We start from the raw sequence: 26,852 nt of genomic DNA on the forward strand, positions 1-26,852 counted from the left end.
ACCCTTGTCCGATGGATGGCTAGTGAAGATCTTCTCCCGATCTGTGGGCTTTCTATTGATTTTGCTAGCTATGTCTTTTGCCATGCAGAAGCTCTGCAATTTCATGCAATCCCATTTGTCCAGTGTTTCTGGGTCTCTACTAAGAAAATTTCGGCCTGTGCCAACAAGATCTAGGGTTTCTCCTATTCCATCCTGTAATGTTTTCAGAGTGTCTGTTTTAACTTTGAGGTCTTTGATCCATTTGGAGTTGATTCTGGTGCAGGGTGATATATCAGGATCTAGCTTTAGTTTTCTACAAGTATTTAACCAATTTTGCCAGCACCATTTACTGAAGAGGCTATCTTTCTTCCATTCTATTGTTTTAGCTCCCTTATCGAAGATTAGATGGCTATAGGTTCATTTCTGGGTTTTCAATTCTATTCCATTGGTCCTGAGGTCTGTTCTTATGCCAATACCAAGCTGTTTTGATTACTATGGCTTTATAGTAGAGTTTGAAATTTGGTATTGCTATTCCTCCAGCAGTGTTCTTTCTGTTGAGGATTGTTTTTGCTATTCGGGATCTTTTATTGTTCCATATGAATTTTTGGATTGCCTCTTCTATTTCCTTGAAGAATGAGATTGGAATTTTGATAGATATGGCATTGAATTTGTAGATAGCCTTGGGAAGTATTGCCATTTTCACGATGTTGATCTTTCCAATCCAGGGGCATGGGAGTTTTTGCCACTTTCTAAGTTCTGTTTTGATTTCCTTTTTCAAGTTTTTTTAAAGTTTTCATCATAGAGGTCCTTCACTTCTTTGGCTAAGTTAATTCCTAGGTATTTTATTTTTTGAGGGGCTATTACAAATGAAGTTGCTTTCCTAATTTCAGCCACACTTTTCTCATTGTTGGGATACAGAAAAGCCATTGATTTTTTTTTTTTTTTTTTTGTTGGTTGTGGGGCTTGAACTCTGGGCCTGGGCACTGTCCCTCAGCTCTTCAGCTCAAGGCGAGCGCTCTACCACTTGAGCTACAGCGCCACTTCCGGTTTTCTGGTGGTTTATTGGAGATAGGAGTCTCACGGTCTCTCCTGCCTGGGCTGGCTTTGAACCGCGATCCTCAGATCTCAGCCTCCTGAGTAGCTAGGATTACAGGCGTGAGCCACCAGCGCCCGGCTAAGCCATTGATTTTTGAGGGTTAAGTTTATACCCTGCTACTTCGCCAAAGTTTTGAATCAGCTTGAGTAATTTGAGAGTAGAATCTGTGGGATTCTTTAAATACAAGATCATGTCATCTGCAAAGAGGAAGAGTTTTACTTCTTCTTTCCCTATTTGGATCCCCTTTATGTTTGCATCTTGTCTTATTGCTAGCTAGGCATTCTAATACTAGATTGAAGAGAAGTGGAGAGAGTGGATATCCTTGTCTTGTTCCTGAGTTAAGAGGAAATGGCTTTAGTTTTTCAGGTTTGTCATATACAGCTTTTATTGTATCGAGGAATGTTCCATGGATTCCTAATTTTTCCAGAGCCTTCATCATAAAAGGGTGTTGGATCTTGTCAAATGCTTTTTCTGCATCTGTTGAGATAACCATGTGGTTCTTATCCTTGCTTCTGTTGATGTGATGAATTATATTAATTGATTTGCGTATATTGAACCAGCTTTGCATCCCTGAAATGAATCCTGTTTGATTGTGGTGTATGATTTTTTGGATGAATTGTTGAAGTCGATGGCCAAATTTTGTTGAGAAGTTTTGCATCAATGTTCATCAAAGAAATGGGTCTATAGTTCTCTTTCTTTGATGAATCCCTGCCTGGTTTTGGGATGAGGGTTATAATGGCTTCATAGAATGTGTTTGGTAGTGAACTTTCTCTTTCAATTTCATTGAAGAGTTGGAGGAGTATTGGTGTGAGCTCTGCTTTGAAGGCCTCGTAGAATTCTGCTGTAAAACCGTCTGGTCCTGGGCTTTTCTTAGATTGGAGGCCTCTTATTGCTGTTTCTACTTCAATGCTTGATATTGGCCTGTTAAGATGGTTTAACTCATCTTGGTTTAGTTTCGGCATGTCAATATTACTCTGCACAAATATTTTGCCTTAAAGGGTTAAGGCAAAATAAAAGAAAATACATTCTAATGGTCTTCTGACTTGATAATGAAATATAATCAATGCAGGTTAAAACCATAGGCCTGCCTCCTCCCCTCTTCCCTCCCTTCCTTCCTGTTTTGGTGTTGGTACCAGAGTTTGAACTCACATTTGACTTTCTTGATCTTTGTGGATGGACATGCTACCACTTTGGCCACACCTCTAGTCCCACTTTTTACTAGTTAATTGGAAATGGAATCTCACATACTTCTTTTTGCCTGGGATTTGGTTTTGAGCCACAATCCTCTTGATCTCAGACTCCTGAGTAGCTAGTATTAGGCATGAGTTACTGGCATCCAGAGATAAACTTCATTAAAGGTTGGTGTTTTTCAGTGGTTAAAAAAATTGAAAAGTCAAAATTAGATTTGAAAGTCAAAATTTATTCTTGAGATAAACCTAGCATTTAAACACCTGTTTGGCAAATGTTATGCTTTTCCTTTATTTTTATTTAATTATTGATAGATTGTAGTATTGAGATTGAACTCAGGGCCTCCTATATGCTAGACAAATACTTTACCATTTGGGCTATGTTCCCAGCCCTTTTATTTTTATTTTGTTTTAGAGATAAGCTCTTGTTATCTTTGTTCTACTAGCCTTAAACTCTGAATCATCCTGCCTATGCCTTAGGAGAGAGCTGGGATTATAGGTAAGAGCCACCTTACTAGGCTTACTTTTCCTTTTCAAAATTCTGTGTTGGGTCTTTAGTAGAACAGTTGAAAATCGGCATCTTAGATCCTTTTGGAGAGTAGGTATTACTATGAAATTAGTACTGTTTTTTTGCAATGATCAGATGGATCAGATTTTTTTTTGTCATTTTTTTTTGTTTTTTGTTTTTGTTTTTGTTTTTTTGGTCAGTTGTAGGGCCTGAACTCGGGGCCTGGGCACTGTCCCTCAGCTATTCAGCTCAAAGCTAGCACTCTACCACTTGAGCCACAGTCCCACTTCCAGTCTTTTCTGCTTATGTGGTGCTGAAGAATTGAACCCAGGGCCTCATAGATGCACTCTACCACTGAGTCACCTTCCCAGCCCCCAGATGGAGTTTTGTAGTTCTTTTGTTTGCATCTAGGCTTAACAAACAAACAAAGGAACACAAAACCTTTACATCTCTTAACTAGAAATGTAGCAAGCTCTTGATGTTCTTTCTGACCAGAAGAACCTACTTTTAGCCACTGTGTTATGCATATTGGGTTTTAACAGGAATGTTTCCATTATAGAATTATTGGGAATATGTTTATATTGACTAGAGGGGATTCTGTATGCTTTCCTTATATAGAGTTGGGAATTGTGCAGTCTGGAAGAAAGGTGTAGAAAAACAAATGCGAGTCAGAGTCTAAGCTGTGGGGAGTTAGATAACTTAAGGGCTCACTGTAATTTAAGAAATGTTTTAAATAGATGGATTTTTAAAAGTTCTAGTCAGCATATGCTTTGGGAGACATCTTCTGTTTGACTATGACAGATTTTAATTTTTTCAGTGCAAAGGGGTCTTATGTGTTATCTGGCAATCCTGTAGCTTTTAGGAAGTAAATGGGATCCTGTGGCACAGTTGTCTGGTGATTTGACAGGTTATCATGTTTTTTTAATGTTCCTGAAGATTATTACTGGGTGGTCCTAAAGTTGCTATTTGAGTTGCTGGTTTTGAAGAAATAGGGGAGTTATGGAATGAAGCTTGTCTTCCTTTCTGATAAGTTAATTATAAAGTCATAGGATTCAGAAAAACATTTAATATCCCAAATGTTTGAATTATGAAGAGATGTAGGGTAGATAGCCACAATTCATCCACAGTGCCAGACATATCCCTTGTCATTGGAATGGCTGAATTTTCCACGTCAACAACTCTATTGATGAAACTGCTTTATCCTATTTCCTTTTATTCCTGAATTAAGGGATGCTTATGGAAATTGTAAGTTCTAGCATGGTCCACTGACTTTCTTGGCTTTCTTTTCATAGTTATGGTGTGTACTTGTGTGTGTGTGTGTGTGTGTGTGGTGTTCTTTTGTTTTACCTTTTTAAAAAAGTGTATTCTCCAAATTTGGTGGCATTATGGGCATGCACTTGTTGCGGGAGTCACTCATTGGCTGAGAGCCTGTAACAGAAATGGAGCTCATACACATGAATTCTTTCTTTCTTTTGGATGTGCACCTATAAAATGTTTCCTGGCCACTTCTTGATGCCGAATTCTTGCCCTCTGAATGAGAATGGAATGTGAGGTGAAGCCAACATTTGGCATCTCCCTGTGTGTGCCTGGCTCTTGTTGGCTTACAGCCCCAGACAATTGATATGGGGGTGAATGGAGGGGAAGATAGATGGACAGTGACAGAGACAGAGACAGAAAGATAAAGGGAGAAGGACGGTGGTGAGAGAAGAGAGAGAAAGAGAAAGGGAAGGAGGGAGAAATTGATGAAGAGAGAGTTAGAAGGCCAGAAAGGACACGGCCATAAAAATGAGCATCTGCATTTCAAAGTCATGGCTTCCTGTGCCTAAAGAACGCTGGGAAATGAGAAGTGAATCCCGGGATCTTTCCTCCCTGCAGCATTCGGTATGGCATGGAAGACACATTTTTCAGCATGAGGATGTGCGGTTAGTTGGGGGCAAGTGGTTTGCAAATACCCCAGCAGTTCACTTTTCATTCACCAGGAAAGACACATTGCAAGGCATTTCTTCGGCCCTTAGTTCTTGACTTCAATCAGATGAAGATTCTTTGTCAGCCCCCAAGCTTGAGTCTTCTTCCTCCTCCCCATCTCCTTCTTTCTACAGAAGTGTTTCTATATTGTTGTGTCTGTGAGGTGTCCATTTTTCTCTCTTACACATTTTCATTAATCTACTTCTTTTTTATCTCTCTTCACCTTTCCCTGTTCCAGTTCACTTTCATACCACCTTGTTTTCCTAACTCTTTCGCTCCTTGATATTCTACCTCTCCCCAGCCCGCTATGTTCATTTATTTTTGCTTTCCTGTCACAATTAGTTTTCTCCTTATGTCTTCTTTCTCTCTTCTTCTCTGCATGGATCTGGAACTATGTCTACTTGTCCCACGATCCTTCTTCACTGCCCTGTTGCCTCCTGCTTTTCAGTCATTGTTGTGTTTTTGGTGTGGTATCTGGACAAGCTTTGATTTGGAAGGGAAGAGGAAGGAAAGAACATGTACTATGTCTTTCAACCCAGCTGATGACACAAAGAATGGAGGAATGTGGGTGTTAGGCATTGGAGACTTAGAGCTGTTATTGATTCTGATTCTGACTTATTTCCACAAAGACTCTTCCTAATCTCTGAGGGAGGAATATGGCTTATTTGGAGATCAGAGGCAGTAGCTCTTCCTGACCAGTAGTTGGGGGCACTAGAAAGGCTGATGATGGAGAATGATAACTTAGGCTCTGTCTAGGTCCTCAGGGTGATGAGCCCCAGACTAAGTCATCTATTCCTATGGGTCATTATTACCTTTGTGCAGAAAATAAGATTTAGGCCTAGATGAACTGTCTTGTCATTTCTGACTTAATGATTCTTTTCATGAAGATACCCTGTTAGAGTTATCTTGCATTGAGCTTTACTTGTCAGACTCTTCAGTGCTCTTAAATGACCTGTTTCCTAGTGTGTGTGGTGTACATGTGTGTTGAGGGGGAAGGGGTGTTCTGGCATAGACATTGGTCAGCAGGGAGGACAAAGGGCACTACTCTCTGCTTTCATACTTTCATAAAAGGGTCTTCCTGTGGAATAAGTCCACAATGCAGTCTGCCCTGAAGTAAGAATATGAATGTTTATATGACTACTCTATGCCCAGGGCAGATCAATTTACAGAGCCTTGGGGTTCTTTGTGTTTGTAAGAGTCTTGGTTTTGGTTGGCAGGTTTAAGGCTATCAGCTGACCCATACTGACCTTCAGACGACACTTGAGTTCGACATAAATCTGTACGCTTGACTTGTTAAACAATAACCACATGTGGTTGCTATTTGTGTGAGTTCAACATGAATCTGAAGTGGATAATTTGTTTTCTTGGCTATATTGCAAATATAAAGCCTGTATGAGATGTAAACTATTAAAAGTGAATTGAGAACTATTTTCTTAGACCACTGGTGACCTTGGTCAGTGACAGATTTAATGGTCTTCCACAGTGGTATGTCCTAAATTCAGATGGTCTTAGAGACCTTAAGTGATGTGATTGATACCTTTGTTTTGTAGGACAAATCTTTTCTTCCAAAGTATTATGGAAAACTTTAATATATATGCTAATAAATCATGATTCAACATGTATTCTTTCAGTTTAGTCCATTTTGTCAGATTCTCTTCTAGCTACTAAGACTTCATACATAATTAACTCAAGTGAGTAACAGTCTTTATAGATTAAAAAGCTAAGCACATTTTCAAAATGGAGTTTAAATGTAGTGTTTGGGAACTTACAGCCTCCTTCCACCAGAACTTAGGGTTCACTTGGTCTGTAGGTGAAAATCACTAATAGAAGGAAAACAAATTAAACATCAATTCAAGTAGCTAGAAAAACAAAGCAGAAGTAGAAGGGAGAAATTATTTTAAAAAACTCCATGTATCTTGCCTTATTCCTTGTTTATAGTGAAGCATTTAATCTAGAATTGTACATCATACAGGATACATTCTATACTCTGAACACTTGCTAGGTTTTAGCACCATTCTTTTATAGAAGAAATATGTAAGCAAAACAAACACAATAACAAAATAAATTACAACCATATAAATAAGTAAATATCTGCCATTCTGTAGCAGTGCTTTTCCCACTAAGCTGAAGATTGTCATCCATGGACATGTCTGATCCTTAGACGGCTGTCACCATGGAGCTGAACTCTGTCCCTTGTCCTTCCCTCTATTGTTCTGTGCTCTCCCCCTGGGGCCTGCAGAACATGCCTAATCCCTTGTCTGCATGACAGACCCTCAGATATTTGCAGCAGTGGCTGTTTACCCATGAGTCTGCTCTTCTTTGGCAAAACAGTCCCAGTTCCTTTCATTGTTCTTCATCCGACAACATGGCTTTTGCATCCCTTTGGCATCTTTGACATTTTCCTCTGATCACGTTGTCAGTTGTGTTTATTTTTGTATCAAAGTATTCTATGGACTATACATGTCTGACAGAGTACATGCAGCAGGGCTGGACCATATTCAGTCTGAACAGAGTTACTAGATGATTCTCAGAACAGAATAGGGCGGATTTCACACTTTTGAGTGATTCAGACTAGGCCATCACTGACTAAAATCTCAGCTTCTGTGCAAATGCTTCATTGCCTTTATTTCATTCTTTATTCTTGTAGGGATAAAGAAAAATCAAGATAATAGCAAGTTATTTATTGACTTCTCTTGATTTGTATTTTACTATGTCACAGAAACATAAGCTATTTCAGTTCTGAAGTGGTGAATCAATTCACTAAGTGTGAAGATCATTGAGACTTTTAAATTTATATGTTTATATTTTTGACTCACTTAGTTTAATAGAGAAGTTTGGAAACAGGTAGCTTATTTAAATAGCAATATACACATTTAATCTGTGGTACTTATTTCTTTTAATGTTTGTAATTGTTATTCATATATTTAATTTCTTTGCTTGTTCTACTAGCTATTAAGAGAAGCATGTAAATGTCTCCCACTGTGATTGTAGATTTGTCTATTTATTCTTTTAGATTTGTTACTGTAGGCTTTATATTTTATAGGTGCATACTGATATAACACTGAGGTATTATCTTGCCCAGTGATTGTTTTTATTATAAAAAGTTTCTTTTTTATGAGTAATCATGAGTAACATGTCTTGCTTTAAAATCTACTTTGATATTATTCTGACTGTGCTAGCTTTGTATTTCATTGTAGCTTTTGACCTTCATGCTTTCTGTGTTTTTATTTTTAACCATTTCAGTTTTTGATTATATTTGGCTTTGAATTTAGGTCCTTGTACTTACTTTTACCTATTAGCCATGTCTCCAGCCTAGATTTTTACTCATTATTTTTGAGATGGGAGTCTCACTTCCTGCCACACGTGCCTGGGTAAGATCTATCTATGTTAGCTTTCTGGTAATTAGGATAACAGACATGTACTGTTTTTTTTTTTCTTGCTGGTCTTGAACCATGATCCCAACAATCTCAGCCCCCAGGTAGCTTGGATTACAGACATAAGCCCCTGGCATCAAGCTCTGTGTTATTTTTTAAGGTGTGTCCCTTGTAAATAACATATAGGCATTATTATTGATTTGGGGTAAAAACTATCCTAAAAGTCTTGGTGTTCACTTTGAAGCAATTGTCCTACTTTATCTGATATAACTGCTGATATAGCTGGATTTAATTTATCCCATAACTATTTGTTACTTGTCACAGCTTTTCATGTACTTTGTTTCTCTTGTTTTGTGTTCTTTGTGATTAATCAACTATTTTCCATTTCACTTTCTCCTCTGTAACTTGCTAGTTTTGTGTTCCTTTCCTGTCTTTTTAATCATTATTTTCAAGTTAAACCATGTATATTTGACACATAATAAGCATAATAAAAATAAAAAATAAGTTATTATTTTGAGTATGTTTTCATATTGCTAGGTATTTTAATTTTATCTACCACTTACATTATTGTTACCATACATTGTAGTTCTGTAATTGTTTAAAAGTCTATGCTATTATAATTTACATTATATATGTGGGTGTATATATATTGTGTATATGTATATTTAATATAGGTTGATGTTCATAAATGTCTGCATATATCTTCAGGGAGATTAAGGAACATGTCTTTCCCTGTCCCCAACTTCTCATAGATTTCAGAAGACTCACATGTTAAGTATTTTGTAATGTATTTAAAATATAAACTTGCAGGGCTGGGAAGGTGGCTCAGTGCTTGCCTTGTATGCATGAGGCCCTGGGTTCGATTCCTCAGTACCATATAAGCAGAAAAAAACTGGAAGTGGTGCTGTGACTCAAGTGGTAGAGCGCTAGCCTTGAGCTGAAGAGCTGAGGGACAGTGCCCAGGCCCATAGGTGAGGCCCCACGCCCGACAATATATATACGTACTATATATATATATATAATATGTATGTATGTATATAATTTGCAAAATTATTATTTGCACAAACATTAATCATAGTTCTTCACATTTTCCCCATTTCCCTCCCGCATTACCCTGTTTTTGTTTGAGATCATTTTACTTCAATTTGATATTTTATGTTGGTCCTGAGATCTGAATTTAAGACTTTGTGCTTCCTAGAACAGGCACTCTACCGCCGAGCCTCACCTCTAGACCAAGATCATTTTGTAAGTCATTGAGTGATTTTCTTCTAATATTTTTTTTTTGTGCTGGTCTTCAGGCAATGAATTTTCTCAGTATTTGCCTTAAAATTTTTAATTTTGTCTTCATTTTAAAGAATGGAATCTTAGGTCATTGACTATTTTCTTTTCTCTTCACAGGCACTGTTCTGTTCTCCAAGTGGTTCTCCTCTTTGAAATTTTATTACCTTTGTCCTCCAACTATTTCCACAGTATTCTACTGTCTTTAGAAACTCTTTTCGGGCTGAGAAGGTGGCTCAGTGGTACAGTGCTTGCTTGCATGCACGAGGCCCTGGGTTCGATTCCTCAGCACCAGATAAGCAAAAAGAAAAAAAAAAGCCGGAAGTGGCACTATGGCTCAAGTGGTAGAGTGCTAGCCTTGAGCTGAAGAGCTGAGGGACAGCGCACAGGCCCAGAGTTCAGGCCCCACGACCGGACCCAAAAAAAAAAAAAAAAAGTTTAGAAACTCTTTTCAATCTCTCTGTCTCCCTATTTGTTATCAACAGGAATTGTAATCTACTGATATTTCATCCTATTTTGAGATAGAAAGCATTCTTGCCCCAAAGCCAATTTTCGAAGAAATAGCTTTATAAGTCTTTTGAGTTAACCTTCCTTGAAAAGAAATATCTTTATGGGGTTAGATTTTAATCAATTTACATTCACATGAGTTTTGTTGGCGGATATTTGAATAATGTTAATATTTTGCACTATACAAAAGTGAGATGCTTTAAACGTGCTTTAATTAAGTGGTCCATAACGTTTTAGGATCACATGCTTCTTGTGTAGCCATCTAAGAATCTCTGACTAAAACACAATTTCCCTGAATCAATAGCTGTAGCAATGGCACATATCTTCAGGGGGATTAACGAATAGTTATCTTATTCATGGATTTTGCGGTGAAGTTATTGTATTAAGTGCATAAACTAAAGGTTGAATTTCATGTACATACAGGTTTTAGGATACTAAGAATATGAAATGAACACTGGATTAAATGTTAAAATGCAAATAAATTCCTAAGTATCTGGCACTTGCTGTGTGTGCGATTGTGTGATAGGAGAAAGACAATGCATTGTCCTGGCACAGGAAGAGTTGGGTTGGAATTCTTGCTCTGTCCCTTACTAGACCGAGTGTTTCTGAGCTCTCCTTTAGAAAAAAGGAGCATCACTGTGTCCCAGCTGTTATTGTGGAATATGAGGAAAAAACACACAAAGAAGATTTTATAAGTTGGGAGGTGCAGACACATAGAAAGTAATGCACATGTATGATAGGTATGTTCTTACATCTCTCTATATGTGCATACTTGTGAAAGTCAGGCTTGTATGTTTATACTTCTTTTTAAGAGATCCATCAGTTAAGTGCAGTAATTTGAAATGCAGTGTGCTTTCTTTGGTGCTGTGTGTAGAAGGTGTGTGTGAGACATGTGAGCAGGAGAATGTGACATGAAGGTGGAGGCAGAAATCAAGACATACAACAGTAGGATGAGAACTAATGAGAACCTATACTTGTGTTTGCTTTCCTGTAAATGGGATAATCATCCTTTAAAAAAAAACTTTTCCAAGAACTTTTCTCTGCATAGAATTCTTGGAAAGAAGACAAGCCTAAAAATAATAAAACAAAATACCAAATTTGATAGTTTACTTACAGTGCTATATATGTATATATTAGAATATAGAATATATATTAGAATATAGCTTTTATGGCATGTTTTAGTAAACTTTTTTTTTGTTTTAGTAAACTTTTATTCTTCTTTTTTTTTTTTGTCAGTTGTGGGGCCTGAACTCTGGGCCTGGGTGCTGTCCCTTAGCTCTTCAGCTCAAGGCTTGCACTCTATTGCTTGATCCACAGTGCCACTCCTGGCCTTTTCTGCTTATGTGGTGCTGAGGAATCGAACCCAGGGCTTCATGCATGCAAGGCAAGCATTCTACCACTGAGCCACCTTGCCAGTCCTATTATTCTTAATTATAATACATTTACCTTTATTATACTTATACCATAAAATCGTCTATATAAAGACTGGGTATAATATAATATAATATAATATTAGGATGCTGGTATTCTTTAAAAATTAATAGAATTTCTTTCTTTTCTTTTTTCCTTTTTGGTGGTACTAGGACTTATACTAAGGGCCTTGCACTATGTAGGAAGGTGCTCAACTACCCGAGCCATGTCCTCAGCCCTTTTTGCTTTAGTTAGTCTGTGAATAAGGACTCATAGTTATGCTCGGGTCAGCCTGTACTGTGACTGTATTGCTTCCACTTCCCACACAGCTGAGATGACAGACCTACTTTACCTGGCCCACCTTTCTATTGATTGAGGTGAGGGCCTGGCAACTTTTTGCCAGGTTGGCCTGGAACTTTGGTCTTCCCTATTTCTAATTCTAGCGTAGCTAGGATTAAAAGCATGAACCACTGTGCCTGGTTAGAACATGTCTTACTATCACATGAAAAGCTTACCAATATCCATTCAGAAGCATCTGTTAATTTTCCAATTTTCATTTCTTACTATAATCACTAGTTTGTTAAAGATGCTTTTAAGACTTCAATGAAAGGCAAAAACATTTCCTCAGAACATGGACACATATCTATACAAACAGTTTGGCTAATAATTTAATAGATGCTCAGGCTATCTGAAATACATTTATGGTCCCAGATTAAGGATTCCACCATAAAGAAGATGTACTATTCGTTCTCTTTGTCAAATTTGAAAATAAACCATTTATGGCTTACCCCTGGGCAATATTTTAGAAACTAAATAGTTCAGGTTGTTGTAATTAACAAAGCATACCTGTGTGCAGATGTGTTTCCTATAGTGGGTAAAAGAGAGGAAAAAGAGAAAGGATTCCTGTGCAGCACTGCCCAGTGTTTGGGCTAATCCAGTCACACCATTTCTCTGCATATTAGAGGAAGAAATTAACAAAAAAGTTCTTAGAACATACAAATTAATGTCTTTTAGGTTTCTGTAATTGCCATTATCTTGTTCAATTATGAAGATGTTTAAATAACTTCTAATTTAGCACTTTTAAGCAATGCTTTTATACATTTTTACATTAAATGTTGAGTTGGGAATTTAATTTTTTGGTAAGAGGCACGTTTTTTTTTCTTGATAGCTATTCCCCGCCAAACCATTTACTGATTATACCATTCTTTACTCACTGATTTGAAATGCCACTTTTATGATGTAATTTCCATAGGTATGTGTGGTTACCTTTGGACTTTGTGTTTTGGGGTCTGTCTGTGTTATTGTCACACAGTTTATAGTACTCTGGTTTTATTCTTATTTTGCTTTGTGGTAGGGTAACTCTGACCCTGTTCCTCACAGCCCAAACATTCTCTTTCAAACTTTTATTTTTATTCTTCCAAATGAACTTTAAACTTGTTCAGTTTTGCCTGAAAAACTTCTGCTTGGGTTTCGATTGGACTATATTCCATTTATCAATTAATTTGGGAAGTTATTTTTGCCTAGCATGCTTCTTTCTTTTTCCAGAAGTATCATTGTGTTATTGGAGAGTTTTATACTTGGCACAGGGGAAAGAGTGAGAACATATCTCTGTTACTTTCATATAGAAGCTGAGCCACTGTCATCCCAATGACCACAAATTTACTTATGGCACTTGGTAATTTTCAACTATTGAGTAGAAAATGGGGAAGTAGAAGAGGTATACCGATATTCTATAATTGCAGTTTATTTTTTTATCATATATGAAATGAATGGTCTTTAAAGAACAGTCGATTTTCAATGTCTCCAGTGGTTAGACTCCAATCATGACTTGAAATTGTCACCCGTACCTGATTATTCACTCTGAACTGTACAGCCTAAATTTTAGAAGCCCATTTACCTTGTGCTCTAACAAGCTCATCGCCATCTGTCTCCTCTGAGCCCTTTGAGACTTTTCTGAATGTGCACGTTTTTGCTCTGCCTTCTTTACCTTTTCTACCTCTGTCTTCCTTTTTTCATTGTCTCCTTCTGTTTCTTTCTGTAACATGATATCCTCCCCTTCTTCTCCCATATCTCTATATCTTTCTTCTATCCTTGGGATTTCCAAAGAAAAGACTCCAGTTATTCTGAATATCATGATTAATGCTAGGACTTCTGGATGTCTATCATTGGTTGAGCTGGCTCATTTCAGACAGGAATGTTGTTTATCTTCTGTACCCATATAACCATATGTGGTTCTTGAAAAGAAGGCCCAGGATTAAAAGACTATATTGCTGGGAAGGTTTTGCATTGGAAAGGATTGCACTGAACCTCTTTCCTAAGTAGTAACTTGGTTCGCCTAGCCAAATGAAAGAATAATATGGGCATTGTTTGGAATAGATGTAGATTAGATATCCTTGTGATCTGGAAAAAAACAACCCAACAACCTTGGTCTATATATACAATCTACTTTCTGCTTAAAAAAAAAATAAACCACAAACAGGTCAGATTCTGTCTGTGGGTATTTAGCAGTCCCTTTACCAACCAGGAACTGATAAAAAGCAGGTTGTTTTTCCTTTTTTCAGGAAATAGAATTTCATTTCAGTTTCCTCTCTCAGTCATTTCACATTTTTTTCTGTTTTCTTTGTTCTTTCATTTTCTTTTTGCTTTACAGACCTCCTTTCTGAACTTTTTCTGAAGCTGTTGTATACGAGACTTTTCTTGGCATGTTACTTTCTATTGATTATGTTTGTGTGTTCACACATGTTCATATGCAGAGAAAGGACAATTCCAACATGTGAATTGTTGATTCACTCCCCATTTATGTTTAGAGTAATTCATTATTTCAGATAACTGTGTATGTGGTTGCAAACCACTTTTAAAAAAAGTTTTTTAAGGGCTGGGAAGGTGGCTCAGTGGTAGAGCGCTTGCCTTGCATGCCTGAGGCCCTGGGTTTGATTCCTCAGCACCACATAAGCAAAAAGAAAAAAGCCAGAAGTGGCACTGTGGCTCACGTGGTAGCGTGCTAGCCTTGAGCTGAAGAGCTGAGGGACAGCGCTCAGGCCCAGAGTTCAGGCCCACGACTGGACCAAAAAAAAAAAAAAAGTTTTTTAAAACCTAGAAGCAATTTTATAATAAGCAACCATATGAGCGTTGACAGAGCAGTCCTGCACTGATGTGGTTTTTGCTCCTGATAGGCTCCTTAGTCTTTCTTAGTCTGCTACTGACCAGGCTGCTGCCCATTGGAGGCGAGTAGATGTGTAGGAGACTGGCCAGCCTTTGCTCAATTTCCTCCTCATCTCAGAGAGAGAAATTGGGTTGTTTTTGTTGGATGAATACACAGAAGCCCAGGACTTCTCACAGCGAGTGCACCCCGGTGGCCCACCAAAGTGGGCGATCCGTTCCATCCTGGTTTCCACTTCCTCGACACTCCTGTAGGTGGGGTGGGATGCACCCTGTCTCTTGAGGCCCAACTTGGCTCTGCCTTTATGTGTTTCCAGAAGAGCGAGGAATGAATCCTTAAAGCCTCCAGCAGGCTGGCCTGTCAATGGTTCACTTGAGTAAAGCTTCACTTGAGTAAAGATCTGCTGACTTGGCTCCCCACAGAGCTTCTGAGAAATCATATGTTCATGACCGCTAGCCATCTGTTCCATTCTATTATTATTATTATCTTTTTGTGTATGTATGTATCAATATGGGAATTTCAACTCAGGGCCTTGTACTCCCTCTTGATTAAACTATTCAAGGATGGTGCTTTACCACTTGAGCCACATCTTCATTTCTGGCATTTTGCTGGTTAATTGGAGATAATAGTTTCACAGACTTTTTGACTTGGGTGGCTTTGAGCCTTGATCATGAGATCTCAGCCTCCCAAGTAGCCAGGATTACAAGCGTAAAAGCCCAATGCTTGGTTTGTTTCATTCTTTTGACATTTGCCATCAGTATGCGCCTCGGTGACCTGGTATGGCCTCTTTTCGCCTTAGAACCAGAATACTTCTTGGGGCGTTGTGCCAACCAGAAGCTCTTAAATGAGAATGAGGGCTGGCTGGGTGAGGCTGAACTTGGAAATTCCTCAGAAAAGACAAAGAGCTAATAGAACAGCGTAGCAAATGTGGGGGCAGGAAGTCGTATTTCTTTGGCAATGTTTGTGAGTGTTTAAGATTCTTGCAATCTGTAGTGTGGCCCAGGACAAGGTAAGGACAGCACAAAGAATGCTAATTGTGGTGTTTCAGGTATAAGATAGAAATCAGTACAAGCGATGAGGTTTGGCAGGCAGAAATTCAAACTAAAATATGATGAAGAATCATACTCACATATCTAGTAAACAACAACAACAAAAAATCTTCAACTGTGCTCTGAACTTCTTTAAAAACAGGACAAACAGCTCTGACACCAACATGAAACACATCAGGAACATCTTCCCTGATGTGAGCCATGTCGGGAGGAAGATTCATAGTACATCTGAGCGCACTCACATAAGTGAATCTAACAGTGTTTTGGACCTTGTGCCCTTTCATTGTGGTTTCTTAGAGGACTAGAAGTGTAATGATGCCCTCATTTATTCATTTTTTCAGGGGCAGATGACGGTCTATGCCAAGTTTGGCAAAAACGTTTATCTTCCTGAAGATGCCGAGTTCTATTTTATTTATGATGGATCTCATCAGAGGCATGTTGTGATTGCCGAGCGAGTTGAGGATAACGTCCTTCAGTCCAGCATTCCAGGTGAGCTGCCCTCTTTGTTGTATGACTCGATATCTATCTACAGGCATCTTCCTTCCAGGGATATAGGCCAGAGAGAGAGCCAGGGGAAACAGGAGACGTGTTCCACAGTTGCACACGTGTGGGTATATGACCATGACTGCACAAGTGGGTATATGGTTGTTCATGTGTGTGTGGGGGGGAGTGGGGAGGTGGGTGTGCACCATTGGGAAGGACACTTGAACTACATTATCTCACATCTGGAGTCCCTTCAGCTGTGTCTCTAGCTCCGTTCAGAGATGTAACTAAATGCAAGCAAGCCCATCTTGCTGATAGTATCCTGCTGTCAAGATCAGCTGTGCCTCCAATGCAGTAGAATGGAGGAACCCTGTTCTTTAAGTATCAGCTCCTGGTTCCTGAGACCTATTGCCAGGATTGGCTCAGGAAGAGCTGGCACTACAAAGGTTGGCTTCACTCTTCTTCCTCATTGCCTGTGGGTAGCCTGGCAGTGCCAGGGCCACCACACACCCCCTTGCCTTGCTTCTTGTGATGGCCAGGATGCTCTGTCCATCCAGACTCTTTCTTATTGCCTCTCAAGCTCCAGAATCTTCTCTGCCCACCACCAAAGTGTTTCTATTTTTAAACCTGTATTCTCCGAGTTATCTTCTTCAGCAACAGATAAATGAATACATCCAGTGGATCTGTTGGTAGGAGAAGGGTCACAGATATGGTGTTTTCTCTTTCTGTTGGGTTGTGGCTTGTGCATATAAGGCACATCAAGCTTTGATCCAAAGGTGAAAATAAAATGTCATCACCACTTGCAAGATAGGCAGGATGCTATTATGTTATCACATATTAGAATATTGTATTTTTTTGGGGGTCCGGTTATGGGCCTGAACTCTGGGCCTGGGCACTGTCCCTCAGCTCTTCACCTCAAGGCTAGTACTCTACCACTTGAGCCACAGCGCCACTTCTGACTTTTTTTTTCTGCTTATGTGGTGCTGAGGAATTGAACCCAGGGCTTCATGCATGCAAGGCAAGCGCTCTACCACTGAGCCACCTTCCCAGCCCCAGAATATTGTATGTTATATTTTATTAATATTTTTCTGATGATTGTTTGAATTTTCTTAATCATAGGTCTCTCAGGTCCTCTTCATTTGTAGGGATTTTCAGTTTTTCTTTTGTTGTATGTTCATGTCCTGGGGCTTGAACACAAGGCATGGGCTCTTTCCCTTGAGCTAGCTCAAGGCTAGCAATCTAACACTTGAGCCATGGCTCCATTTCAGGCTTTTTTGGTGCTTATTTGGAGATAAGAGCATCATGGACTCTCCTAGCCTATCTTGGAAAGGTGATCCTGAAATCTCATCCTCCTGAGTATCTAAGATTAGAGGCTGAGCCTGGCTTTTTTTCTTCCAGTTTCAATTTTAAGTGTCTTTGTATTACATGTATCTGCTCCTACTTGTGGAGAGAAGGTAGAGTGCAAACAGGTGGGCAGCAGACATGGCAAGATTTGTAGAGAAGTGTACATGATTTTCAGCCCTGCCCTGTCTTTGTGGACAATTTTAAGCATCTTCTCTCTGGCCCAGTAATCCTTGTTGTTACCAGAGAAGACCTCAGACTTAATTACTAGTATGTAATTACTTTGGCACATCTGTGCTCTGGCTCTGGCATCTCTGCTAATGTCTTTCTTGCCTTCAGTTTTCCCTTCTTTTTTAAAAACTTTTTTGTTTTATTAAAACTCTTATAAAGAATAAAAGTAAGAGCCAAAGTGCCTCCTCGAACAGCAACTCTTTCTTTTTTTCTTTACTTGCATGGAGGGACCAGCCTCCTTTCCCTCTTGTGTGTTGGAGAGCATCTTTCTGATTGACTCGTGTCCTGTTGCCAGTGAGGGTCCTTGCCTTCATTGTAACAGATTCCCTGGGTGTTGTGACACTCTCTTTTGGAACCTTAGGTGTCCTGGATGAGAACTTTACCATGTAACCTGCAGAGACGTGCCTAGAAGTTTCTATAATATGGAGTAGGTATGTGCGGTCTAGCAGGGAAGGGTGAATTCTGATCCTCAGCTCTGGAAGCATCAGTATGAGGATGGCAATAATTCACTCCTTTTTTTCTTTGCCTTTTTTTTTTTTTTGTGCTGTTACCAGGGCTTGAACTCAGGGCCTTATATATTCACTTGGCTTTCTTGCTTCACTGATGATGCTCTATTATTAGAGAAACATTTCTAGTCCAGCATTTTGCTGGAGATAGAATCTTGTTGACTTTTCTTCCCAGGTTGGCTTTGAGCCATGATCCTCCTGATTTCAGTCTACTGAGGACCTAGGACTACAAGTGTGAGCCACTTGGGTCTAGCAATAGAGTAGTTCTCTTCTAATAAACTTGATTTTCTCTAGATCCTTGAAACTCTGGCAGCATAGCCTTTGAGGAAAAGCTTTGGTAGATGAGGCAGAGCAGGAATGGCTTGTAACCCTTAACCATTTGCTTAGGGACAGAAGATTGCCATGGACCAGTGGTAGCTGAGTAACACTTTTCCACCCAGCCATGATATCATATTGTAATCACAGTTGTATGGTGCTACCAGTTCCTGAACCTTTTGCCAAAGGCAGCAGGAAAATATTCCTGGGCAAAAGTTCCCCAGTGGTAGCATAATGGGAGAGTAAGGCAAAGATGAGAAGTATAAAGAGTGATAAGGGAACAGGATTAGCTGACCAGCCATACCAGAGACACCAAGAGAGCAGCAATGAGGCAGAAAGTGAGTGTCAAAAGCACTGAGCAACATACTTGTGGATTTCTGCTGAGTATGTTTATACAATGTGTGTGCATATGTGCATGAATATATATGCATCTATATGTTTATATACATATAGATGGATATATAGTTCCTATTTAATACTCTTTTACCCACCCCAGCCCATTTTCAAAGTAATTTTCTGGGCTGTCTTATAAAACTATTGTCTGAATAAACAGGGGAAGATATATATGACTCAGAAGGAAATAGAAAAGAGCCAAGGCTTTTAAAATGATAGAGTGGACCTGGAACAGTGCTTTAAATTCTGGAAGAAAATATTTGAACACATGTTTCGGTATCTACTAAATAAATATGATATTAAATTAATGACAGATTTTAAAAAAATAACAGTGGAGTCTAGGAGTGGGAGAGAAGTAAAATGTGAGAATATATGGCAAATCACTGCCTTGTGGTGAGGATTGTCTAAAACTCGGGAGACACTGAAAGATGGTATCAGTTTTTACTTGGTCCATAGGCAAGGCAGCATGCATGGAGTGGTGGACTCGTCTACTTTCCTCTCCTCTAGGAGAGTGCTGTCCACCCCAGGGCTTCTCAGAGCTAGCTTAGAGATCACCATCCTTTGCTGTCTATAGTCTTGGACTGACCTGTTCACTCTCTTGTCATCCAGGCCACCAGCTTCAGGAGACAGTGATGGTGTCTGTATGCCTCTGCTCAGAAGGTTACTCTCCAGTGACCATGGACTCTGGCTCCGTGACCTACGTGGACAACATGGCCTGCAGGCTGGCTCGTTTGCTGGTTACCCAGGCGGACCGCCTCACAGCCTGTAGCCACCAGACCTTGCTCACCCCGTTTGCCCTGTCTGTGGGAGCACTGCCTGTGCTGGATGAGGAGCTTGTGCTGGCTCTGACCCAAATGGAGCTACCTCGGGGGTGGACTGTCTTGGGAAATTCTTCACTAGAAGGTGGGTCTGCATGAGAAAACTCTGACCTATGCTCTGTATGTCAAGTTCAGACAATTGGTTGTCTGCTTCTCTGGGTAGGTTTTCCTGCCTACCTTTTTACTGAGCCTTGCTCTGATTTGGATGTTTTGCTTGAGGTCCTCAACCACTTGTCTGGGCTGGTTGATTCTATTCTGCCCAGGGAAGTGTGGGGAGATGGAGGTGAAGGCTTTGTCCCAAGTGTGAGGGGGTGCTGCTGCTTTAGGATGGGTCTTGAGCTGGACGTTTGGGGCTATAGCTCTTCTTCCCCTGGCTCTACTTCCATTTCTTCTTTCTTCCTCTTCTTTTAAAAGAAATGTGAACGTGGCCATGGGAAAAAAATGTAACCAATGAACTAGCATTATTAAAAATATCAGTGTCACCAAGAGCATTTGTATTATATTGGTCTTTTTAAAAAAAAAGACCACTGGTGGCTCATACCTTGTAATCATAGCTAGTCAGGAGGATCTCAATCTGAGGATCATGGTTCAAGGCCAACCGTCCAGGAAAGTCTGTGAGACTTTTATCTTTAATGTACTACTATAGCCAGAAGTGGGGCTATGGCTCAAGTGGCAGAGCTACCTTGAGCAAAAGAGATCAGGCACAGCACCCAGGCCCTGAGTTCAAACCCCAGTCCCAGCACGTACCTGTGTGTGCACGTACACACACATAATTGCATTTATTTAAGGGGTAGTCATAATTCCTTATGTATATACAATTCATAATGGTCAAATCAGAGTAATTAGCATTTCTGTTTTCTTAGTCACTTATAATTTCTGTATATTATATTTACACTAACTTTTGGAGTTGTTAATGGCAGAATGAATGTTTAATACCAACCATTTGGAATGTGTGTGTGAACAGAGCTTTAGATGCTGTACTAGGCCCATGTGAGGCATGAATCTAAACTGTTCAACACATGCTTCTTATGGTGATTACAGCTTATACAATTTTATGTAAAATACAGCTGTTGTTTTCACTGAACACAATATGTATTGTTGCTTTTTTTCTGTATTGGTCTCATGGCCTTAGCTTTGTGGCTAGACAATGTTTAATAGTTTTCACTTCCTGATAAGTTCTGGTTATGGCTTAAAGGTTGGCTTAAATTTGATCATGGGTAAGATTAAACTCACTGTTGTAGGTTAAAAAGTATATATCTTTGTAAATACAATTACAGCCATTAACCACAATGAAAGAGAATATTCATTTCATTCATTTAATCAAAATTATACTAAAATTCCCCTGGGTAAGTTTATATTTTATTAAAACCTTATCTAGAAAAGTCATGAGTGCTGTCCAGCTCTGAGACATAGTTGAGTTTGTGGGTTGTTCTTTGCTATGTGGTAGGTGATTGATAGGTATAAGGTATATTTGTTCTGAACACCATTGTCTCTGAAGACCTAGCCAATGGATATGATAGAGATAGGGTGATTGCCATAGCGATGCTTGAGGGTCTAAGGATACACTTTTCATAGCTCATGTATATATATGTATGATGTATGTTATGTGATAAATGGCAGGTGTTATGTGTTGATAATGTAATTTGTGTTACATTTTCTGCTGCCTCAACTTACAACATAGCTTCTCTACAACATATGGCAAGGAATAAGGTAATACTCATGTTTCAAGCTAAATTTCACACTAGCATTTATGACTACATCAGGAGATAACATTCAGCTCACCTTGTGTTTATGTTTCTTCATCTACCTTCCCAGACCTCTCTTGGGGAAGGACTTGTGAAGATGCTCAGATCAATTAGGCTGTGTTAGATTTCCCAGTGCACATGTATGCTATAGTGGATGCATTTTGACTCATTATCTATCAAAGCAATTTGGTAGAGTACTGCTAATTTTGAACTATTTGGATTTTGAACTAAATTTGAACTATTATGATTTTGAACTTTTTGTACTTACCTCTTAATTTAGGAGAGTTATAATCTGAACCATTCAGAATTTCTTAAATGCAAAGACATCTTTTGCTAGTACACATGTTTGTTAGTAAGTTTTCTTTGTCTTACAGGTAGATAAACCATAGTAATGAAATGAGCTTACATTGTATTAGTCATAGTGGCATTAGTGGAAAAGTTTCTTAGTAACTTTTTCTTTTTAAAAATATATTTAAAGTATATTAAATTTTTTTTGTTGGTTGTGGGGCTCGAACCCTGGGCTTGGGCGCTGTCCTGAGTTCTTCAGCTCAAGGCCAGCACTCTACCGCTTGAGCCACAGGGCCACTTCCAGAATATTAAAAATTTTAAGGCAAAGTTTCATTCTGTAGTCTAGGCTGTCCTTGAACACATGATCCTCCTGTCTTCAGTCTTATGAGTGATAAGATCACAGACATGCACCTATTTTAAATTTATTGTTAATTGATACAGACAACTATAAAAATGCACATAAATAAGTGTAACATGCAATGTTTGGACATATGTAGGCATTAAATAATATTTAAGTCAGGTCAGACATCTTTTCCTTGAATGTTTATAATTTTTAATGGAAAAATTTCAAAATTATTTTTACCTTTTTGAAATGTACATTATTATCTATACCTACATTATTGTAATCAAACAGAATTTTTTTCTTCTATCAAATGGTAACAGTAATCATTGGTCAATTTCTGTCTTCCTTTTTTTTTTTTACTGCCCTTTGACAGCCATGTCTCTATTTCTGAGACTCCACATATGAGTGAGCTCATACAGTATTTGTCTTTCTGTGCCTGGCATATAATAATCTCCACTTCTGTTCATGATGCCATAATTGATGTATTCCAGTGAATAGATATATCACATTTTCTTTATCCATTCATCAATTGATAGATACATTAGGCATTGTGACTAATGTTGCAATGAATATGAGCATCAAATGTCTCTTTGATATTGCCTTCATTTTTGTTGGATATACTATATATCCAGATGTGGGATTGCTAGATCATATGGTGGTACTGTTTTTAATTTCTTAAGGAACTCCCATACTGTCTAGTAATTATTTTTTTTAGTATTTATCTAAGAACTATTTAAAACCGTCACTCATTGGTCTTCTTAAAAACTCTTTGTTTTCTATTTATGATTTCTTTGGGTTACAGTATGATTGGCTGTTAGTTTTGATATGATAAAATCTTATCAGATTTGGTGTGACGAGTCTGCTTGAAATCTTACTGTGAAAATTTTCTGCATTACCTTGTATTTCATGATAAATATTTTATCTTTTCCCCTGTTTAACTGTTGTGAGTTATCAGGAAAGTATGGAGTCCTGGGAAAGGCCAGAGTCTGAACAGAAAACTGTCCTATAAATCAAGCTTCCTTTTGTCCTGAGCTGAGAGTCATAATGAAACATAATTCATTATGGGTTTGCAGGAAGGAAATATTCCAGGTTTGATTTAACTTCAGTCCATCCACAAAACTGGATTTCTGTTTTGTAAAATTCAACCCATTCCTTCTGTGAATAAAAGCTTTTGTGTGATTTCAGTATCACTCATTTGCAGCACAACATTGATTTGGAATGTAATTATCAAATACAGTTTTACTACTGAACTTTTAAGTTTTCAGTTTTCTGTCTGATAATGTTTGGTACACAAACACAATCTCTTAGATATTGGCATAATGTGGACAACTAGGTTCACTAAGGATGAAATATTCTGATATTTTATGGGTTGATAATCAGATGAAGTTGGGTTGAAAGCTTTTAATTCCTGCTCAAGCAAATGACTTCCCTGGGTTGGTGTTCTTTGGAGTCTGATATAGCCAGCAAGCAAGCTGGCCTTGCCAGTGGGGGGCTGCTGTGTGCAGAGAGAACCCAGGGGGCTATCAGAGCTGTGGTATTGCCCAATCAACCTAGAAACTTTTCTCCCAGCCCCCGGAGAACTGCAGCTCATTGTGGCATTGTTTTTGACTGAGTGAAGAAAAGTCCACTTCTTTTGTTTTTTGAATATTTTCACATATATTTATACTTAAAAACGCGATTTTCTAACACATTTATAAGATTATTTCTTTGTTGCTTTGTATGTTCCTTCCCTACGGTATAACCCCTGCTTTCACTGTATTTGATGTTGTTATAATTTGTGGAGGGGAAGGGAAAAAACAAATGGTTTAAATAGGGATACAGGTGGACCCATTGCAACAATGAAATGTACAAGTCGTTATGTCAAAATGAACTTTACAACTTTGGTAGGAGGGGGGAGGAGGGTTAGTTGGGAGGGTGGGGGAAGGATGGGATGGGAAGGGGAAACAAAGGAGGAGGCAACAATGCTTGATAAGAAATTACTCATTACCTTGCTCATGTAATTGTAACCCCTCTGTACAGTATTTTCACAATTAAAAAAAACAAAAAGCATGTATAGCCAATTGAATGATTCAAATTTTTTCTATGTATATATATTTTTATTATGAAAATACCATACAGAGGGGTTACAATTACATGAGCAAGGTAATGAGTACATTTCTTATCAAGCATTGTTGCCCCCTCCTTTGTTTCCCCTTCCCATCCCTTCCTATCTCCTCCCTCTCCGCCCCCCCCCGTACTCCCCCCCTACCAAAGTTGTAAAGTTCATTTTTCGATGTTAACATCATTGTTGCAATGGGTCCACCTGTATCCCTATTTAAACAATTGTTTTTTTCCCTTCCCCTCCACAAATTATACCAACACCAAATGCAGTGAAAACAGGGGTTATACCGTGGGGGAGGGACATAAAAAGCAACATAGAAATCACCTTATAAATATGTTAGAAAAAATAGCAAGAAAGAAAAACAAATTGAGTCCTTATCTTGGGGTTCATTTCGCCTAACATCAACTTGTCTGACCGTTTCTGCTTGTCTCAGACATATACTAGTTATTGCAAATAAGGGAAACCATGGGACCTATGTTTCTTTGGGCCTGGCTTACTTCACTTAATATAATTCTTTCCAAGTCTTTCCATTTCCTAACAAATGGGGCAATGCTATTCTTTCTGATGGAGGCACAGAATATATATATATATATATATATATATCACATTTTCTTGATCCATTCATCTACTGAGGGGCATCAGGTTGGTTCCATATCTTAGCTATAGTAAATAATGCTGCAATAAACATAGTTGTGCTGCAAGCTTTAGTATGGTCTTGTTTGTGATCATTTGGGTAAATGCCCAAAAGTGGGATTGCTGGGTCATAGGGGAGCTCTATGTGGAGTCTTTTGAGAAACCTCCATACTACTTTCCAAAGTGGTTGAACAAATTTACACTCCCACCAACAATGCAGTAGGGCTCCCTTCTGTCCACATCCCCTCCAGCATCTGTTGTTATTAGAGTTCTTGATTATAGCCACTCTAACTGGGGTTAGGTGGTATCTCAATGTTGTTTTGATTTGCGTTTCTTTTATGGCTAGGGAGGTTGAGCATTTCTTCATGTGTCTATTGGCCATCCTGACCTGCCAGGAGTGATTCAAAATTTTATTTTCGAGAGTAAATTATCTAGCTACTCAGAAGGCTGAGATCTAAGGACTGTGGTTCTAAGCCAGGCTGGGCAGAAAAGTCTGTGAGATTCTTATCTCCAATTAACCACCAAAAAGCTGGAAATGGATCTGTGGATCAGTGATAGAGTGCTAGCCTTGAGTGGAAAAGAAAGCTCAGGGACTACACTCAGGCCCCAAGTTCAAGTTCTAGGAGCAGTGTGCATGTGTACCCATGTGTGCGTGCATGTGCGTGTGCACGCGCACAAACACAAATATTATAAATAACACATTAGATAAGGCTCAAGTGTTGTGGGATTTAACAGTTGAATGCATTTGTCTGATCTTTTAAATATAAAAATTATAATAAACCTGCAGTAAATAGACAGGTGGTTTGTTGGAAAGCAGTTTTTCTTCTGGTTATAATTTAAAAACATGATTGAAAGGAACTAGCTGTCAGCCTAGGTCACAATATAATTGCTTCAGTGCAATACACCAGATGTTCTGTCAAGACAAACACTGCGATCCTGTGCCTTGGACAGCAGGTGGCCATTCATTAGGTATTTTAAACTGTACACCCGTCAATTTTCTGGTCTGCTCCCATACCACAGGTAAGCTGTTCTCAGACATTCTCACTGTTAACCCTCTGGAGGCCCTGTGCTGTTTGGGAGACAAATGAAAATGCAGTGCAGTTACACTGCATTATTGACAAACAGAAAATGTGTATACTTATCATGCTTTGTCAATGTCATTCTCAAATCTATGATAGTAGTCTCACTTCAAGCCCAGGAAGAAACTGATCTTCTAGTCTTCTCTTCTATAAACCTCTCCTCTCCCCCCAGAGTGATACATTTGTTATAACTGAATTTACACTGACAAGTTCATTTTTCATTCCTCCAACTTGGATTTTCTGCTAATTAAATGGCATTTCATTACAATGGTTCCAAATATAGACTGACTAGAAACACAACATAAAACAAAATAAATTTTTGGTTGTTTTTTGTGGCACTGTTTGCTAGACTCAGCAAGTGCTCTACCACTTGATCTGCACTCCTGTTCCTCAAACCACTCCTTTAGGAACCATCAAACTTCTGGGTCTTCCCTGCTGTGGCTCTCTGGTGGTCAGGAATTCTCTTTGGTGTTCACTTTTTTTTTTTTTTTGCCAGTCCTGGGGCTTGAATTCAGAGGCTGAGCACTGTCCTTAGCTTCTTTTGCTCAAGGCTAGCACTCTACCACTTGAGCCATGGTGTCCCTTCCAGCCTTAATCTGTTTATGTGATACTAGGAATCAAACCCAGGGCTTCATGTATGCTAGGCAAGCACTTTACCACTAAGCAACATTCCTATATCGAAACTTTTTTTTTTTTTTAACGCACATCGTTATCACCATTAAGTCAAGAGAGAGTTGGCTACTCTTAGGGACTGGATCTCTTTAGAACACTCCTTGTTTGCTAGGCTATGAGGCTGATACTCTGTGGAGTGAGGAGAACTTGAGCTTGAACTTCCTTCTTGTCTGGGCTTTTGTTGGGCTATAATGGGAGTGGTTTATTGAATAACATAGTCTGTTAAACTCTTACTGTGTCTGACTGATTATGTTCTCAGGGAACTGAGACTAATAGGATAAGTCTGAAAAGCTTTGCTGGTAGAAGAAACAGTACCTCCTGCACTCCCTCTATTGGTCAGTTGAACACAGTCTATGGTGCCCCAGTTTTAGTGGTGTTGAAGGCAGTACAG

The 26,852-nt window shown here is 38.9% G+C and overlaps 1 protein-coding gene across 1 annotated transcript in view; it reads left to right on the forward strand.

Annotated features, from left to right (window-relative positions):
* The window catches only part of Arhgef28 (Rho guanine nucleotide exchange factor 28), a 222,749-nt gene that overhangs the window by 35,447 nt on the left and 160,450 nt on the right, over positions 1–26,852 (forward strand). Inside the window, exons 2-3 of the mRNA XM_042690839.1 lie at positions 15,855–16,002; positions 19,392–19,685. Coding sequence (XP_042546773.1) covers positions 15,855–16,002; positions 19,392–19,685 — 442 coding nt within the window. The remainder of the gene's footprint in view (positions 1–15,854; positions 16,003–19,391; positions 19,686–26,852) is intronic.

This window comes from Dipodomys spectabilis, unplaced genomic scaffold (genome assembly GCF_019054845.1).
Source record: "Dipodomys spectabilis isolate Male_0828 unplaced genomic scaffold, ASM1905484v1 ptg000140l, whole genome shotgun sequence".
NCBI classification, from domain to species: domain Eukaryota; kingdom Metazoa; phylum Chordata; class Mammalia; order Rodentia; family Heteromyidae; genus Dipodomys; species Dipodomys spectabilis.